The following is a 19,336-nucleotide window of genomic DNA, read 5'->3' as shown; positions in this document are numbered from 1 at the left end:
GACTCTAGGCTCCCCGATAACACAGCAGAGGCATGCCATGGAGAAGCCTCAGAGTTCTGACAAGAAGAATGTGGCAGGAGATGATAATAAGCAAGGCGTCCGGTATGGTCAGCATAAAAATCCTGTTTGGAAGCCAGCAACAAGCAGCCTGGTTGCAGAGTGAATTTCCATTTCCACCCCATAGTGATTTAACCTGTTCTGCTTGCTCCTACTGCTGTCAAGAATTTGACCTTTGCAAAGCTCCAGGGTGGAATTTGTCCTCTCTGAAATGCGCTTTATCCTCTCTGAAACGGAGAGCCAGCTTTTTAAAGTGGCTAAAAGTAGTGGGTTCTAATCTGGAAAGCAGAGTTTGATTCCCCACTCCTCCACATACAGCCAGCTGGGTGACCAGGGACAAGGCACAGTACTCAGAGCTCTCAGCCTCACCTACCTCACAGGATGTCTATTGCGGGGGGAGGAAGGATAGGCAATTGTAAGCCGCTTTGAGAGTCCTTTAGGTAGTGAAGAGTGGGATATAAAAACTAACTATTCTTACGTCAAGCTTATCCTGCCTGTGATGCCAAGCCTTGTCTCACATCTTTGCCCAAATTCTACTACTTGGCAAGAAAGAAGGTCAATACTCTTTCCCTTAAAAGGATGTTTCTCTACTCAGAACTCCAGCAGAACATGCCTTGCCCCCAACACTTGACTCAAGCAGAGACCCCAGTTCACAAAAGCAAAAGCTCTTGTGAAAAGCACATAATACTCCCTGTAGGGTTGCATACCTTCAGGCCTGTACTGAGCCACAATAGTGACCGTCTGCCCAGCCCTCTTCAGTGCTGCTGCCGCTTGCTCATGTGTTGCATTCCGAAGGTTGACACCATTCACCTGGGCAAACAGACCAAACCCCATCAGCCACCTTGAATGGGTACCACCTCTACCTCCCCTAGGATGGCACTGTATACTTATTTCCCACTATAAAAAAATCTCTCTCTGCTCTCTTACCAGGGCTGTGCCAACTGCTGATGCCTCACAGTTGCAAGCCATAGCTCCTGTTGTCCCACATGAAAGAGCACATTATATCAGTTACCAAGTTGTCCAGAGTAATGCCAAAATCTATCAGGAAGAAAGAGCCACACACCTGATTGCAGAGTGCAGCTGCTTCTTCCTGGAAGGGAGGATCTGAGCTGGCTTCCTCCACGGTGGAAGGGGCAAGCACTGTACTTCAGGGCAGACTGTCTTTACAGTCAGCCAGGAGATTTGGCTTTTTTTTTTCTTGCAAAGAGGAAACAGCTTCCACCACCCTGGGCTCGGCTTACTCAGACCGGTTGGGCGAGCTGCTCAATGTGGGCAAAGCGGGTTAACACCTTAGTGCCTGGGGTATAATCTCTCCAACCCAGTCTCCTCTAAGAATGACTAGAGGATTGGGGGGGGGGTGATTCTGTGACTTCAGTTTAAATTGTACACCGTATCAGAGCTATTTCCAAACCCTGAACGGCTGATATGGCTGAAATAAGACACTCACACACCTATCAATTTTCTTGACTGCTTTCACATGTGCACTGGAAAGCCCTGCAGTAAATGGGAACATCCATACATTGTGATCTTTTTTCCTCCCTTTAACCCAGAGAAAATTAAATTCTCATTTTCTCTGGTTTAAAGGGGAAATTGCAGGGTGGATGCAGGTGGGAAGTTTATTGGGAAGCTCTACCTGTAGCCAGAGCTAAGCTCTGCTTTCATAATGGCACAAGGCAGCCATGTGCCAACATCCCTACCACCACAATTTTTAGCCCTGATGTTGTTGTTTTTTCCCCTTTTCCAAATGTGATGGCTTCTCAGGGAAAATGAAATAGAGGAAAAAGATGGGGTTCTGGGCCAATGGGAAGGGGACCAAAATTGCCATGATATCTGTACTGTTTGTACAGATGTGATAGATGTGGATTGCGGCAGCAGTGAGCAAATGGGAATGGGTGTATGGAAACTCCCTTCCTGCCATTGATGTATCAAGGTTAAGTTTTCACACTTTGCATATACAGCCTTTGAAAGGAGAACAAGATCTCACTTATGCCCCTGAAATGGGGAGACAATGGGAGGACACACTCACCGAGAGAATTCTGTCTCCACGCCGCAGTTCTCCACTCAGGTCAGCAGGACCACCAGCCAAGATGAAGGAGACAAAGATTCCCTCACCGTCCTCACCACCCACAATGTTGAAACCCAAGCCCGTGGAACCTTTGTGCAAGGTAATTTTCCGGGGTTCCCTGAGAGGACAGACAAAAGACATGAAGAGATCAATCCAGCCACAGTTGAGGCAGACCTGAGGGCTCCTCTGGCTCATAGCTGTGACAAGGGAGCCTCAACACTCCACTTCTGGATTAAAGGTAAAGGTATCCCCTGTGCAAACACCAAGTCATGTCTGACCCTTGGGGTGATGCCCTCCAGCGTTTTCATGGCAGACTCAATACGGGGTGGTTTGCCAGTGCCTTCCCCAGTCATTACTGTTTACCCCCCAGCAAGCTGGGTACTCATTTTACCGACCTCGGATGGATGGAAGGCTGAGTCCGCCTTGAACCGGCTGCTGGGATTGAACTCCCAGCCTCATGGGCAGAGCTTTCAGACAACATTTCTGCTGCCTTACCACTCTGCGCCACAAGAGGCTCTTACTTCTGGATTATGTATCTTCTAATACAGGGTACTTAGCACTCAAGGAACTGAAAATTCTCCTTACACTGCCCTTTCATAGCTACTGGTATGAGTGCAAGCCCAGCTTCAGTCTGGGGATGAATGTGGTTTTGAGACAGCACACAAATTCCTAGTATGGAAAATACACTGTGGAATGCTGTAGGTAAATTGGGAGTCTTGCCACTGCAATGGCCACAGCTGCATGTTTGAGGGAATGCCAGATCCTGTCTCTCTGTCTTGACCAGAAGGCATGATGCATCCTCAGGCAGGATTAGGGTATGGACTCCATGCTGAAACCAGCAAGTGCTCTTTTTTTATGGACACAGACCTTATGATCCTGTATTTTTGTACTCCTTGTGATATATGCAATCAATACGTCTTTTTAAAATACGAGCTGAGAAAAGTCGGATACTGTGCCACGCATACATAATGCCAGCTTCTAAACTGTTGTTTGTCTTGAAGACTGAATTCTGCCTCTGCTGGCCAGAGGGACAGGAAAGGAGCCAGACAGGATACGGAAGATGCTGTGTCTATGAATCGTTTCAAAGTGGAGGGAAATTACTGACTAATAGCTACTAGGTGGAGTCCTTTTGGAGCTGGAGGCAAGAGAGGAAAAAGCCATAGCTCCCTTGTTTTGAAAACCTCTACCACTGTCAGCCTGTAAGGGAATTTCAAAGAAAGAAAAACCTGCTCTCCTTGGCACTTTCCAGTGAAGGAAAAGCAACACAAAAGCAGTAGGTTGAGAACTGCCATTCACTCCTTCATCCTCCTCTAAGAAAGCATTACACAAAGACCATACCTATTAGATACCATGCTACTCTCATTCTCTTGACCCAAAGCAGGAAGCCTTCCTGCTCTTATCTCCATAGCTCACTAGCCCAGTATCTTTTGTCATCTGTCCATCTTAAGGTGGAGGAGAAGCTTCCCAGAACATGCAATTATGGGATTCTGTCCATCCAACACCAGACTCCAGATGCTCAGATCTTCTGCTGGAAGTCTCAAGCTTTACTGAGGAGATAGCATTATGCCCAGGAGCATCTGACTCATACAGGGATCAAACCCTGCTGAAAGAGGGTAATCACTGTCCCCAAGTTCAACTATAGGAACCATAATACCTGATCTCCTTTTTGTGCCTGGAAGCGGGTTGCTGTCTGGAAAGGCTGGCAACAGGGCGCCTCCTGTACGACATGGAGGACGAGACATTGACTGTGATCATGGTGGCAGCTTCTCCCCTGTGTCTGACTGTGATGGAAAGGGCTAGGCAGCTGATACTTTATCTCAGCTTCTCTTGGCCCTCCCCCTGCCTCACTGTAGGGCTGTTGGAGCCGTCAAGGAAATGTTGAGATGAACCAGACTCAGCACTGACTGGACTGGAAAAGGCCTGCCAGGAGATCTTAACCCCTCCCTCCCCAACACAGCTCCTGTGCCATGGAAAAGACCAAACAGGTTGTGAGGTTCTGATAGTATGCTTAACAAATCCCTTGCCCTGTGCCCACCCAATGGAAGCATGTCCACAGCAGTCCTACAGCTGCAGGTGATAAAAAGTCATGCCATTCCAGTTAATACTTAATGCTACTGACGGGGACCAAGGCTCAATTAACAGGCACATTACTTCTCCAAGATTTGGTGTGCATGCAGAATTATTGGTGCAGCCTACAGTTACACTGAATTGGTTCCCTGGATTACGACTTTCTTGTACTTAGGAGCTCAGGCCAAGTTCTCCTGCCTCCAAATGGAAAACAAGCTGCAGCTCCCTGGCCAGATGCCCAGGTAATTTAGGGTCACAACAAGGTGCTAATGCCTCAGTTTCCAGTCTTTCCGTCAGATCCCCCAATAAGTACTGCGATGCCCCCGTGTGGCTACTGCTTGGCACTACCATACAGTCTTGAAGTTGTGGAAGAGACACACACAAATAGGATGCATGATGCCCTGGTATTTCAGAGTTTGTCATTCACAGAATGTGTGGCCTCCCTCTGATCCTTTAAGTCATTTTACTTAACAGAGCCATTCCTAATTTCAGAATTCCCCCTTATTGATTCCTCCATGGTCATGGTTCTCTTATCACCATTATCAGTCCAGTTCCAGGTTCTCTTCTGTCCACACACCCCAGATCTTAACCATCTCTTGTGAAAGAGCCTTTACAACTCTGGGCTCTGTAAAACACCTAGCATTGTTGGGGGGGTCAGACACATGCTCAGAACTATTTCATGATCAGCATCATAGTATTTACCTAGATATGTTCAAAGCACTTTGTGTACATTGTCACAAATTCTAGTGGGGTAGCTGTGTTCACCTGTTGCAGCAAAAACAAGGAGTCTTGCAGAATCTTCAAGACTGGCAGGTTTTGCGTAGCAGAAGCTTTTGTGGATGAGAACCTCCTTCGAACAGATACATATCTTCTTCATTTTGTTTTCTCAGATGGATGAAGTGGGATAGAGTTCACTTCAGGCACCTGATGCTCCAACAGCCCTCAAGCTTATGCTAAATGGAATCTGCTAAGGTGCTACAAGACTTTGTTTTCACACACTATGACAGCAGATTCTACGGCTGATGGCATAAGATGGGCCAATTCAGAACTCTTGGGTTCAAATCTCACCTCAGCCGTGACCTCACTCAGTGGGCTACAGGAAGCTTAGAAAAATTCTCTGTCTCAACTTCAGCATCTCGAACACCCTTTATATAGGAATGATACCCACAGTCTATGTTACAGCATTCTTGTGAAAGATTAGTGCAGTAATGTATTTCTTGGACACTTCTTATTGTTACTATTTCAAATAAGAGATGGAACACAGAACAGAGGTTCTGTAGAACCCTCAATAGGGGAAACAGGAAACTTTGGCATGTTTTCTCTTCCGACCAGAAGAGTAGATCTTTACATACACTATGAATATATTTTTGTTTGCATAAATATATGCCGGCCACAAAATCGAGCTCTTCTTGATGAACAATCTGGGGCACACCGCATGTTGATTGTCCCTCTCCCCTTTTAATCACAGAATGGTTAAAATGCTTAGATTTTCATGTTCTGTAATCCACAGCTTGCCAGAGCCCCTTTTCCTTCTGGTAATCTCAGGTCCAGCAGCTGGCATTGCCAGTTTAGCCAGAGAGAGGCAAGAGAGCACCGGATGAGTCAGAACACCAAGCTTTGGGAAAGGCAATGAGATATGGGCACACAACACATGGCACAGGTGTCTGCATGCCAAGGCTTGCAAACAAACTGAGCCAACAGATGTATGCCCACCAAAGGGCACCAAGGAAGCAATATGCTAGACTTCACCAGTTATGAATTTGCAGCCTTTATGGAGATGAGACATCAATGAGGGAATGGTATTTGCAACTGATGCTCACCTGGTGAAATCTTCATCACCAATCATATGGCGTGGCACAGGCGAATATCGGGCAGGTGTGACCTGTGGTGGTGCAGGGTAGGCTGGCTTATTCTCCATGCCACCCATGTAGCCCAGCCCTGGATTATGGCTTATATGGTTGTCGGCCAAAGCAGAAAAGGCTACAGAAACAAAAAGAATGGAAAGTGAAACAGAGCTGGTAGTCCCTTGGCCTTCTCATTCCTGTTCTACTCTCATTTCCTCCACATACAGTGATACCAAGGCCAGGGTATACCTTATGCCCACCCAACTCTCCCTTGTATTCTACAGCTATAGGAAAGTGAGCAGTTGTGGCCAGAAGGCCCAACTTAGGAAAATCAGAGGTGTTTCATGTGTATAATTCAACAAGAAGTAGCACCTTCCTGTCACACCACCAGAAGTCACATGTCACCAGAAGTGACATCATCCATACATTCCCACTGGATGTGACATCACTGCCACAGCTTAGGAAGTGACTGCACAGAAACATTTTCAGATGATGATTTCTGAACAGAGCCATACCTACACTCTGGCTACTAGTTTGCTGTTTGTGCAGAAACAAGGCCGGGGCAGGCCTATGCCATCCCATTCCTCCCACCCCCTGCACCAGAAACAGGACCAGGTCAGACCTATGCTGCGCCTCAGCTAGCAAGGATTTGTATGGCTGGGGTTCCTCCCCTCCCCACCTTCTCCAGGCCCATCATTTTTTTTTTGGGGGGGGGATGATATGACATTATTGTTGTTGTTATTATTAATAACAATGGTGATGATAATTATTAGATTTATATACCCCCCATTCCATCTAAAGGAAAGTGTACAACATTAAACAGCACAATGGTATAAGTTAAAAATTAATAACGTTTTAAAACCATATCTATAAAAGCAACAGCATCAATTATAGTGCTATTCCTAGCACAGTCCCTTTCCATACTGAAATATCACGGGGGGGGGGTGTTTTTTGTAGGGGAGCCTGTAGATATTATAGGATCACATGCCTCAATCAAAACTGGTGGGAGAGCTCTGTCTTGCAAGCCCTGCAGAACTGTGCCAGCTCTGTCAGGGCCAGGATTTCCTCTGGGGTCTCATTCCACCAAGTGGGGGCCAGGACTGAAGACATCCTGGCCCTGAGGTCAGACACACTTCCTTGAGGACAGGGACTACCAACCCATTGGTGTATGCAGAGCAGAGAGCTCTAGGGGGGGGCACAGGCAGAGAGACAGTCCCTCTTAAAAATTAATTCCCACCCAATTAATCAAATCCTTCTGGGGCTGTTGGAAAAACCTGAGAAAGTCTGGGTTAGGGACTGTTCAACACTAGATAAGTAAAGTTGAGAACTCAATGACTGGACAGACACTGATAATCGTGGAGGGCAAAAATCAGTGCCAGCTGCGCAAGAAGCAGGTGAAAGGCAGATACATACTGCTGGCATAGTCAGGCGGAGCATACATGTCATTGAGATGAGGACTGCCTGGCTTGGCCACCTTCAGGTATACCATATCAGAGGTGTTCTTCAGTGCAGCTACTGCTTCCTCGTGCCGCACATCCTGCAGGTTGGTGTTGTTCACCTGAAGAGAATGGTGAAGGGAGGAGAAGAAACAGCCAATGAGCTGGTTTAGATGCTGGATATGTGGCACTACTGACAGCCTGACCAGGAACAGCTAGGCCCATCAATATTCTGCAGTACCTTCACGAGTCTCCAAATATTGGGCATATGCCCAGTCTCCAGTGCCCAGGTAAAAGCAGGCAACATCCACAGTGCTGGGTACCCTAAAAGGCCCAGCAAAGATATCCGTATGCTCACCGCAAGAAGCCGGTCACCAATCTGCAGTCGCCCATCTTTCTGGGCTGCCCCGCCTTCTATGATCTTGGTGATATATATGCTGTTGTCTCCTGGGATATGCTGGTTTCCAATGCCCCCAGCAATGCTGAAGCCCAATCCTGGAGAGAAAAGATAAGATTAGAGCACTCCACCATGGCAATACTGGTGACACTTTTGATTGTATACCACCACAAGCCAACTTAGACTGAGAGTGGCAATCAATCAATCAATAAAATAAATCTGGTATGTCAACCACCAGCCATGTGGTCCCTCAACTAATTTTCCATCATGAAGGCCCTGGTATGATCTCATGATGATGGCCTTGAGGACTCTAATCTGCCAGTGTTATCCACCCCCAGCTGAGCAACAAAGGAACCACCCAAAATAAGACCTCAAGTCCAGGGCATCACCTTTAGGTCCTTTCATCAAGTTGACCTCCATTATAGTCTCTGGCGGGGGTTGTCTTCGCCGCACAAGAAGCCGCACCACAGGCCCCGCCTCCTTCAGCGCCTCCACAGCCTTGCTGTGCACTACCTCGGAGACATCTACCTCATTCACCCTCAGTACACAGTCATTCACCCTGCACCAGATACAGAACGGGAAAGAGAACTGTGAGGGAGTCTGAGCCATCCAAGATCAAAAGAAAAAGTTGCCCTCATTGACCCCTTAATGTTCTACAGAATTCTGCATCAAGATGAGCTGATACAATCAACAATGTCAATTCAGAGGTATGCCCAGCCCAACCCACCACTTCCTCATGTCCCCATCCTCCCCGTTTACTTCTTGTATTTGTACCTAGTTCTCTGGGCTCAGAATTTATGCTATGCCTTGGCACTCACCCCAACCGCCCATCCATGGCTGCTGCTCCACCTGGGATAATTTTGGTAATGAAAATGCCAGGATCATCAGGAATGTGTGGGTTATCGATGCCCCCAGCAATGCTAAATCCAAGGCCAGAATTACCCTGAAAAGAGATGGATATGCAAAGACGGATTACACAGGACCAGACGGGCCTCCTTTAATGAAAATAATACAACACTTTGAGGTTGTGGACATTTTGTTTAAATAAAGGAATCATCATGTAATGTTAAGAGTCTCATTTAGCCAGCAATCATGGCAGAAAAAGTCAATTTTCCCAGTATGCATTGAAGAACACAGCCCCAGATAATATCCGTGGGACAATGATCATGGCCATAATTCCCAAATCCCCACGAGTGTATGTATGTTTGTATATCTGAGAAATCCTTTTCTGTCTTTGTCTATGTCTTTTCTGTTTTCTGTCTATGTACCCTTCCTTGAATACACAGACTCACAAGTGTTCATGCCAATGTGGATGGAAGGTAAGATGGTTCCTGCTTTTCAACAAAAGGACCTCAGAAGTCACCTTACTCACCCTTTCCAAGACAATCTCCTCATATTTGAACATCCCGTCGCTGCCATTCACCTGCGGAGGTAGGCAGACATGTTAGATAAACTGATCAACACAATAACCTTGATTCCCTTTGTAGATTCTGTGTTAGCTGTTACATTTCATAATTGTGGTGCAATCACAACAGTGTTGCTCTGCAGACCTCGCCCCACATACATGCATACATGCTCTGTACCCTTCCCAGCCGATCAAAATGCTCATGCTAGTCAATTCTGGATTATTAGGACAATGGTCCAGGTGCCACTGTGTTGAGTGGGGAGGTCTGAATAATTTTTAATCAGTTTTAGCAGAAAGCAAACAATTGCATGGACCATCTTTAAGGGACCCTGATTGCGTTATTAGACAGTAGTTAAAGTCATATCTTTCTGCAAAAATCCCATCTTTCCCCATTTACTGCAAATTCTGCTTCAAAAGAAAAAAAAATGCTTCATGTTAACCACATTTGCATTTTTTAAGTTTGTTCTCCTTTCTAGATCAATAACTGAAGGGCCAGGGTGTAAGGAGGAGATGGAGACCTGTAGGACCAAAAGCTATGGGATGTAAAATGCACTTATGCAGGGCAATTGTATGAACAAAATCCTGAAGGCCACACCCATGCTCCCCTACCAGTAATACCAGTAACACACTGGTATTGATGGCAAGTGGGACTCAAATACCCTCACCTTTGGGAGTGTGATCACACCCCTTCTTATACAAGCTTACTGCAGATTTTGGATAAACTCCAAATCTGCTCTAAAGAAGATGTGGCAAGACACTTCACCCTGCACGCATATGCACCGCTAAATCTGCACTTCCTCCATGGAGTTCCAGAAAGATTATTGTGAGATTGGGTGCAAGGCAGGGAGTGCTCCTGCCATTTGCAGAGCTCTGCAGAGGTAAGCAGGGACTTCTGTGGATAAAGCAAGGGGATACTTACGGACAAACTTGGCTCCAGAGCGTCTGTATTCACAATGATGGGTGAGGGGCTAGCCTGAAAAAAGAGAGAGAAACTAGTGCCTTTCACTGATCAATCCAAGCTCTTCTCTCTGTGTCAGTATCTAAAGCTCTTCTACTTCCCCTCCCTCCTCCTTTTCCCTGAACACCCATAAAGCTAGAAATGGCACAGCCCCTACCTTGCACGCAGATTGCTAGTAAACACTCAAATTTCCCCAGCTCATCTTTTGTACAAAATTGGAGAGAACTGCAGGGATTCCAACCTACTTTTCTATAGGATACAAAGAGATGCTTTACGCCACATCAAACCACAGTCTATTTAGCCTGGTGTTCCCTCATTAGCCTCCTGATCTAGGGCTGAGATCCTTCTCAGGCCTTTTTAAAAAAACTGCCAGCGCCAAGGATTGGACTAGAAATCCTTCACATGCAAATCATGCATTCTTCCATGGGGCTACAGCTAAGGCAGGAAGCTTCCTGGGGAGTATATTTAGTTATTTATTTCTGAATTGCTGCCCTACCCAAATTTCTACAATTGCCCCCAATTCTACAATTGTCCCTAATGCAGTTTACAACAAAAACAATTCAAAACATTTAAAAATGATTGAGCATGTTAATATAACAAGAAGTAGTCTCTACTGCAGCCTCTACGGCACAATACGGCTCTCTCAACACCCGACGGATCAAAGGAGTCTTAATGAGGACAAGCAGTGTGGCATAGTTATTTGAGTGTCACATTAAAAACTGGGAGACCCTGGGTCAAATCCCAACTCCGCCATGAAACTAGTGGGGTGACCTTGGGCCAGTCACACACTCTCAGCCTAACTGAGAGGACAGCAAACAGAAACTGAAATCCGGTAAGATGGAGGTGGTGCTCGTCAGTAAGGCATCTGTCCTTCAGAAGAACCAATGTAGCACAGCTTCCGTTGACAGATTTAGTTAAGATTTGTAAGCTCCTGCTTGGCTACTACATAAATACAAGGAGAGGACCTGAAGGTCTTACAGGGAGCATCCCATTTTCCCTCCTAGGGTTGCCAGCTCAAAGTTGGGGAAAGCCTGGGTTCTTTGAGAACGGAGCTTGCAGAGAGCAGGGTTTGGGGAGGGAGTTTAATATGGTGCGATGCCATATATATCACCTTTATATATCACCTTTCTGCATAAAAGGGACCCAAACAGTATTTCCTTGCCTCCATTTTATATGTACAACAACCCTGTGACGTAGGATTAATTGGAGAATGTGTGTCTGGCCCAAAGTCACCTAGTGATCTATACTTTGGATTCAAACCCAGATATCCCAGATCCTATTATTATTTATTATTATTATTATTAGATTTATTTAGTCCGAAACTCTAACCACTAGTCCGAAACTCTAACCACTATACCCGGGGTAGTCAACCTGTGGTCCTCCAGATGTTCATGGACTACAATTTCCATAAGCCCCTGCCAGCAAACGCTGGCAGGGGCTCATGGGAATTGAAGTCCATGAACATCTGGAGGACCACAGGCTGACTACCCCTGCACTATACAACATAGGCTTCCATGGGGTGGCTGCTGTTGAAATGGTTGGGCCTGAGTCATGAAAGTCACATAACAGCAAGTTGCCTGGTGGCTGCTGAACTTGGCCCGGCTGAATCATCCTACAAAGGCCAAAACAGCCTGGGAAAGGGTCCTGGGCATCCTCCCCTTGCCTTTTACTGACAGAACTACGAATGGAAGGCGAGCAATATTGTTGTAGTTTGTTTGACCTTTGGATTGTAAATAAAGGATGAAAATGCAAGACTGTTATGGCTGCCTGGCAATGGGCATTGTGAGTATTCATTTTTAAAAGCTTCTTCTATGCTGCTTCTATTATTTTAGTAGGTTTGGACCTCACAATTGACATTTCATTGATGTTTCAGATTGCAAACCTGGCGCTCTTTCAGAGGGGCGGAATATAAATTAAATATATATCTACAAATAAATAATAGAAAGATCTGTCTTGTCTGGCTCCAACATCTGGATTTAAGCATCCATAGATTTGGCCTTGTTGAGAATAAGGTATATGGATGTTGATGAAAAATGTACTTTTCCAGCTGAAAATATCCTGAATGCTGCCCCCTACTCAGAGACAAACTGACCCAGCTGCTTTGTTCTATATATTATAGTAACCGCAAGGTTCAACTGTTCTGACACAATGTATGTTGGGCTGTCCTGGAAGTCAACTTGAAAACTTCCAGCTACTACAAAACGAAGTTGCTCATTTGTTATCTAAGATTAGCTGCCAGGAATGTATGGCTCCCATTTTACGATCTTGCAAAACTGCCAATTTCTTCCATGATCCAAGATGCTTATCATTGAACTTTTTAACAGCCTGAGACCCATATCCATAGACCCTGTCTGACGGTATAAACCTGTGTGACAACTCCACTCTACACAATAGAACTAGCCCCACTATGTGCATAGGTGAACTCAGCTGCTATCCATTTGCAGGTACTGCCCATGCCTTATGAAATAGCTTCCAGGTTGCAGAGGAAGTTGCCTACCATATTGTTGTTCTAAGAGGACATAGTAATGAATTATTCAGGAAGGCACTGGGCCTTTGGAAGAGGGTGCTGAATAACAAGGGTATGGAGATTTGTTGTGCAACTGTTTTTAGGAGTCTTGTTCTGTATTTTGCTGGCTGACTGATGATATTGTTGGATGCTATTTTAATTTTTTTAATTGATATTTTAATAGATAGTTTTACTATTTATTTCTTTGCCTGAATCGATCCCAATTTTCTGGAAGAAAAGTGAGTTTTTGTCCAATTATATAATCTACTTTGCAGGGTTGTTGTATGGACAAAAACAGAGAAGGGATAAATATACACTACTTTGGTGAGAAGGAAGGACTCTCTGGAGAAGAGCCTAATGCTGGGAGCGATTGAGGGCAAACGAAGAAGGGGACGACAGAGAATGAGGTGGATGGATGGATGCACTGAAGCAGTCGGTGTGAGCTTAAATGGACTGCGGGGAATGGTAGAGGACAGGAAGGCCTGAAGGATCATTGTCCATAGGGTCGTAACGGGTCAGACATGACTTCGCAACTAACAACAACAACAACAACTTTGGTGTAAAGGTGGGATAAAACCAGAAATAGGAAACTCATATCCTTTTGGTGTGGAGTAGTGCCTGGAGGGCCGAATTAGGACTGGGGAGACGGACTGAAATGAGCAGGTTACAAGTTCTCTTTCAAGGGGAGGTGTGTTCTTGCCTCATGCCTGACGCACACCTTGTAAACCCTTGGGAGGATTATAGCCCATTCACGTGAACTGTTCTCTAACACAGGGCTATTGCTTCCCCCCCCCCTCCCCGCCACTTGTTTTGGGAAATTGTCCAGTGTCAGAACCAATTCTAGGATGACAAAGCTGAAAGAAACCCCCGGGCAATGAGAAATTGCTGCTACATTCACAGAAGGGGGAAGGGTGCAGCCGCAAGTCATGAACAGCTGTCACTGGAGGGTGAGGAAACGTGTGAAGAAAGCAGCAAAAGAGGCTGGGAACGTAACTCTTATCTGGATGGCAGAGGCTGGCTGATTAATGCTGCCCTGGATTCTGCCAGCAACTGGAAAAGATGCTGCCTCACAGGAACAGGTTGGTCCCTGAGGAAGAAGCCATTTGCTAAATGGGCTTGTCAGATCCCTTCCCATCCAGGCTACTGTCTCCCTTTCTTGTTGCTCATTCATTATCTGCAAGTCTAGCTTGGGGCTGCACTCAGAACCCTACGGAGCTCAACACTGGGGCCTGGTTTCCAGGCTCCTGAGCAGATTGTCTGCACTACAGCCACAAAGAAAGCAGGCCCTAGAGGGATTCTTGCTATAAAAGCTCCAAGGGTAAGTTGCTGTTAGGGGTGATGAAGACATAGATCTGGACCAGTGGTTCAGGGATCATGAGTCAGTAGGAAGAAGAGAAACAGAGCCACGAAGGGGACAGGGAAATGCTGACTGAAGGCAGCAGCCTCATATGCTCCCAGTGGTGAAGGTAAAAAGTGCTGGACCAGAACTGTGGACACCCACGTGTCCACAAACTCACTGGCAACCAATTCTAGTCTCTGTCTCTCAGCCTACCCTGCCCTACCTCACAGAAATGATTGATGGACGAAACACCACACACGATGTTCTGAGCTACTTGGAGGAAGTGTAAGAAACCATTTCGGGGTGGGGGTACAATAATTCAATAATTGGATCTGTCTTAGGCTGGTGCTTCAGATTTTGATTCTGGCAGCTAAGAAAACAAGGGTAGGTGGATATCCGGGGCTTAGGACAAACGGAGACAGGGACTGGAGTTACCTTCTGGTGTTACCTCACTTCCCAGGCCAAGATTATGTGCTTCAAGTCATCTCATTGTGATTCCTTTCACAGAACAGCAGTCCCAGGGGCACAAGGAATCTGTTTGACCTACATGGTTCCTTGTGCCAGTTTGGCAGCACTAAACAAAAACTGTAATAAGTTTGTCACCAGAAAGTGGTGTCATAAGACAGAAACCAACAGAAGTGAGGAAGAGGTAATTATGTCAAACCTAGCTGAAAATTCCGGTAGAACACCAGAAAGCAGAGCCTATCAGCAAAATACCTATTTTGGCAGCTATTAGCCACAGTACAAAAGAGTCACAGGATTGCTAATTCTGGGATGGGAGAAACTATCACCTTTATGCTTTTTGTGAGAGATACAAGAAATATATGCCTGAAGACAGAATGCTGGGCTGATTCTGCACTTACTTTATTTATTCCATTGTGGATCCTGCTGAATTCAGATCGATTTCAACTCGGGTCTTCCTCTATTCCCCCCCTCCCCCATTGACATAGAAAAATGTTCTGCATGTGATTAGGGAAGCTCGGAAGGGGGGGACAAAGCTCAGCTTCTTGAAGGTAGGGGGGAGGATTGGAGACAGCAAAAGAGGGGGAATAAATCCAAGAGGCAAATCTCTGCCGAGAGAAGTTAGGACTTCTGAAGCTTCTGCTGAGAGAAGTTAGGGCTTCCCCTTTAAGGGAAGCCTTGCAACCTGGGAAGGAGGAAGCCTTTGAACTGATGCCCTGGCCAATCAGGGCTTTACTACTGTGTTGGAGGCTCAGAAGCAAGTTATTTCGGGGAAAGCAGGAAGTACACTCTTACTCATGCCGATTTTTCAAATATCAAGGGTTGTATATTCCAGGATATTGTGTGGGGAAAGGTAGGGTCACTCCAGTTCAATCATGCTTGTTGCAGAGGGAAAATTTAAATCGCCCAAAATCAAAATGAAAATCGCATCCAATGTAGATGGCAGGGATTGAATCGACCTGGGATTGGAATAAAAGCTCCGTGCAGATTCAGCCCTGGACAACATCCTCTTAGTCTGATTCAGCTAGTCTATTCTCAAGACCATATAAAAACTGGAAGGGAACACAAATGTGTCAAAATAATGAACAACAGTTGGTTTATCTGAAGCACACCTACAGGATTTTAAATTATATATAAGCAGAAACAGATTGCTAGCTTGAAAATAGTAATCAATATTATTGCTGTCAAACAGGGAAAATATAACTGGAATTTGGCAAGAGTTTGTATCAAGGTCAGCATTTTTTTTAAGAGGTGGACATGCAAATGTTGATCTCATTTGCCAAAAATGACACAAAAGCAAGAGAAACTCCATGCAGGCTGAATTTTTTGGAAAACTTTGATAAATTGGAACTATGAAACAAAAAGTACCAATGGTCTCCTGTTCTCATGACCTACAACTGCAAGACAGCTAGAAGCCTCATGGCCCCCAGCCAAATGACTTACATTTTGCTGAGATCAAATCTGAATAAATGTAATGTCGAAGATGTTACTGATAAAGTTCCAAAAGCTTTTGAGAAAGATCTAAAGCTGAGAGCGAGTCTCAAGAAGAAACGTTTGTTTATTTATACCACTGTTTTGTCACCAGTGAGGACTTAAAGCAGATTACATTATTCTTTCCTCCTCCGTTTTAGTTTAACCACCACCCAGTGATCTTCTGTGTCAGAGTTGAAATCTGAACCCGGAGCTTCTTTTTTCCTAATGCAACATTACACCCAGTATACCATATGTGGCACTGCTTTTGTAAAAGTCATTTCAGCAAGGAATGCAATGCAGATCTATGGAGCAAAGATCAGATTCCAGACTGTGGCTTTTAAACAGGTCTGACGAGGGTAGCAGTGCTAAGAAAACATGGCCACCAGAAATAATTAAGGAACTGACCACATGCATCAGAGAAAACTAATAACTCCAGCTCTCAATGTACCCAGCATTACCCTAAGGCAGGGGTAGTCAACCTGTGGTCCTCCAGATGTTCATGGACTACAATTCCCATGAGCCCCTGCCAGCTTTTGTTGGCAGGGGCTCATGGGAATTGTAGTCCATGGACATCTGGAGGATCACAGGTTGACTACCCCTGCCCTAAGGGATATCTCCCTGAAGAAACGGTGAGAATTCAGTGTTCAAGATCTAGTACAGCAGAGTAAGGCAGAAGAACAGGCAGGTCTCCCTGGATTTCTTGGAACATTGCTCTTCCATTACAATTTTTGCAAAAACAAACCCCAAAACCACTGGATGGCTACAAAAGGACAATAAAATCAGAGTCCAGTATTACCTTTAAAACCAACAAAAATATATTCAGGACATCTGAGTGCTTGCACTCAAAAGCTCATGCCCTGAATAAATCTTTGTTGGTCTTAAAGGTGTTACTGGACTCTGATTCTATTGTGCTACTTCAGACCAAAACGGCTACCCATTTGAATCTACAAAAGGACAGTGGCAGAAGGGGGAAAGGGGCTTTTCTTCTGCCATCAGATCATATGTGGGTGTAACAAGATTTCCGCTGTTCAAACAACAACCCCTTCTATTGTAAATTAATAATATTAATTAATTTTCCCCCAGACATACTATCAGCCAGCAGGAATGCAGAAATATTAAGCACAGCTCTGATCTCCTGCCTCACAATGCAAAAGACCTAACCAGTGAATCCCTATGCAACAATTGCAGCAACAACCATCGAGCCAGAGAAGACTCCAATAATGACTTTAAACTTTTGGAAGCAAAGGACAGGAATAATTGGACCCTTTTTACAATGGAGGGAGGTAAGAGGTGGAATCCCACAAGAATCGATGCTGGAGCTGGTATTATTTAAATTTATTCCCAAATGATCTGGAGCTAGGGGTGAGTAGAGTAGTGGCCAAGTTTGCAGATGACACAAAATTCATGGAGGATGGTGAAAGCCAAGGCTGACTGTGAAGAGCCCCAAGAGGATCTGTGCAAACTGGGTGAGTTTGCAACAATATGGCAAATCAAGTTCACTGTTGATAAATGTACGGTGATGCACATGGGGACAAAAAAGCCCAGCTTGAAATTTAGGGTAATGGGATCTGAACTTGCTGAGTTTGAGAGGAAATAAGATCTTGCCGTCGTTGTGAACAGCTCAATGAATGTGTCAACCCAGTGTGCTGCTGCAATGAAAAAGGTAAACTCCATGTTAGGGATTATTAGCAAAGGAATTTAGAATAGAATACAATACTGTAGTGGCCCTGTATGGGCCTATGGTGCAGCCTCATTGGGAATACTGTGTATAGTTCAGGTCACTGTATAACTAAAGGACATTTCAGAGCTGGACAAAGTACAGAGAAGGGCAACCAAGATGATTCAAGGGTTGGAGCACCTTCCCTAAGAGGACAGGCTAAAGAGTCTGGGGCTTTTCAGCTTAGAAAGGAGCTGATTAAGGGTGGATGTGATAGAGGTTTATAAAATTATGCATGGGCTGGAGAGAGTTGACAAAGAGAAATTATTCTCCGTTTCCCAAAATATTAGAACTGGAGGGTATCCAATGAAGGACATTAGATTCAGGATGGACAAAAGAATATACTACTTTACAAAGAGCGTGATTAATATGTAGAATTCACTGCCAGATGATGTAGTGATGGTCACAGGAATAAACAGCTGTAAAAGGACATCAGATTCATGGAGGATAAATCTATCAATTCCACTAGCCTTGGTGGCTGAGGAGAACCTCCATATTTACAGGCACTAAACCACTGATTCCCAGAGCCAGGACGCAACATCAGAGGAAGGCCATAGACTCTCTGTCCTGTGGCTGGTCCTCCAGAGGAACTGGTTGTCCATTGTGTGAGACAGGCGGCTGGACTACATAGACCGGGGGACCCCAACCTGAGGCCTATGGGCCACAAGTGGCCCCTGACCTCTTTCTGTGTGGCCCTCCAACTTGCTTGACTGCTGCTATCACCCTCAGTAGGTTAATAATTTTGTTACGTTTTGGTTTACGATGTGACCCTCTTTAGGCAATGGGCACGCTTATGTGGCCTCCATGTGCCCTGACATAGACCATTAGCATGGCTCTTTTTATGTTTTTATGTGAGAAGCTAAAAGCAAATCAGCTGAGATAGTTTGGCCAACTTACTCATATAGAGTGCTGGGAGAGATCCTCAAGGCCTGCAAAACACAGCATACAAAGCTCTGGGTTTGAACATGTGGGACTGGGCTTCCGGCCTGTGCCTCCCTTGCTGAACCCCCTGCCTCAGATCTCTCTCTGTTCAAAAGCGGATTCCAGTGATGTTTCTCCACGAGCAAGATTTCTACTGAGTTTTCAGTCAGAATGAGAACTAGGACAAGTAGCTGCCATCTGAAGGAGTTAAAAAGAGGGCACAGATGAAGTCTGTCCGTGTCTCTCAGCCAAGCGAAGCACAGGAATTGAGGGCAAGCTATGGAGAGGTGAAGTGAAGCCAACTTGCATGTACACTTTTGGGTCTATGGCAGCAGCCCTGGGGATAGCCTAGAGCAGGGGTAGTCAAACTGCGTCCCTCCAGATGTCCGTGGACTACAATTCCCATGAGCCCCTGCCAGCAAATGCTGGCAGGGGCTCATGGGAATTGTAGTCCATGGACATCTGGAGGGACGCAGTTTGACTACCCCTGGCCTAGAGAGCACCATGTAAGATGAGAATGCAAGGGATGGGGGCAGGCAGGGGATTCTCTAGGACAGTCCATGACCCAAGGGAAGGTGAGACGGCACAGGGACGGGAGGAAGAGAGAACAAGAAGTTCTTCTGCGAGAGAAAACGTTCAGCCCAGGCCTAATTCTGATTCAGAACACTGGAAAGCGCCTGTCTGCATGG

The 19,336-nt window shown here is 45.6% G+C and overlaps 1 protein-coding gene across 7 annotated transcripts in view; it reads right to left on the bottom strand.

The window, feature by feature from the left end:
• Positions 1-19,336, bottom strand: part of DLG3 (discs large MAGUK scaffold protein 3) — an 80,100-nt gene that overhangs the window by 37,151 nt on the left and 23,613 nt on the right. For 4 of the 7 annotated variants that reach the window (XM_077307426.1, XM_077307425.1, XM_077307428.1 and 1 more), the window contains 9 exons: positions 10,191-10,244; positions 9,239-9,289; positions 8,685-8,809; positions 8,256-8,425; positions 7,828-7,964; positions 7,447-7,591; positions 6,010-6,169; positions 2,084-2,240; positions 765-867 (listed from right to left, as the gene is read on the bottom strand). In XM_077307426.1, the coding sequence (XP_077163541.1) occupies positions 765-867; positions 2,084-2,240; positions 6,010-6,169; positions 7,447-7,591; positions 7,828-7,964; positions 8,256-8,425; positions 8,685-8,809; positions 9,239-9,289; positions 10,191-10,244 (1,102 nt within the window). Of the gene's footprint in view, positions 1-764; positions 868-1,120; positions 1,144-2,083; positions 2,241-3,776; positions 3,898-6,009; positions 6,170-7,446; positions 7,592-7,827; positions 7,965-8,255; positions 8,426-8,684; positions 8,810-9,238; positions 9,290-10,190; positions 10,245-19,336 lie in introns of those variants that run through there. The other 3 variants (XM_077307429.1, XM_077307431.1, XM_077307433.1) reach the window with 3 other exon arrangements.

The sequence above is a fragment of the Paroedura picta genome, chromosome 13 (genome assembly GCF_049243985.1).
Source record: "Paroedura picta isolate Pp20150507F chromosome 13, Ppicta_v3.0, whole genome shotgun sequence".
In the NCBI taxonomy this organism is placed as follows: Eukaryota; Metazoa; Chordata; class Lepidosauria; order Squamata; family Gekkonidae; genus Paroedura; species Paroedura picta.
Note: the sequence above shows the minus strand (reverse complement) of the source record. Positions and strands in the feature narration are given on the sequence as shown.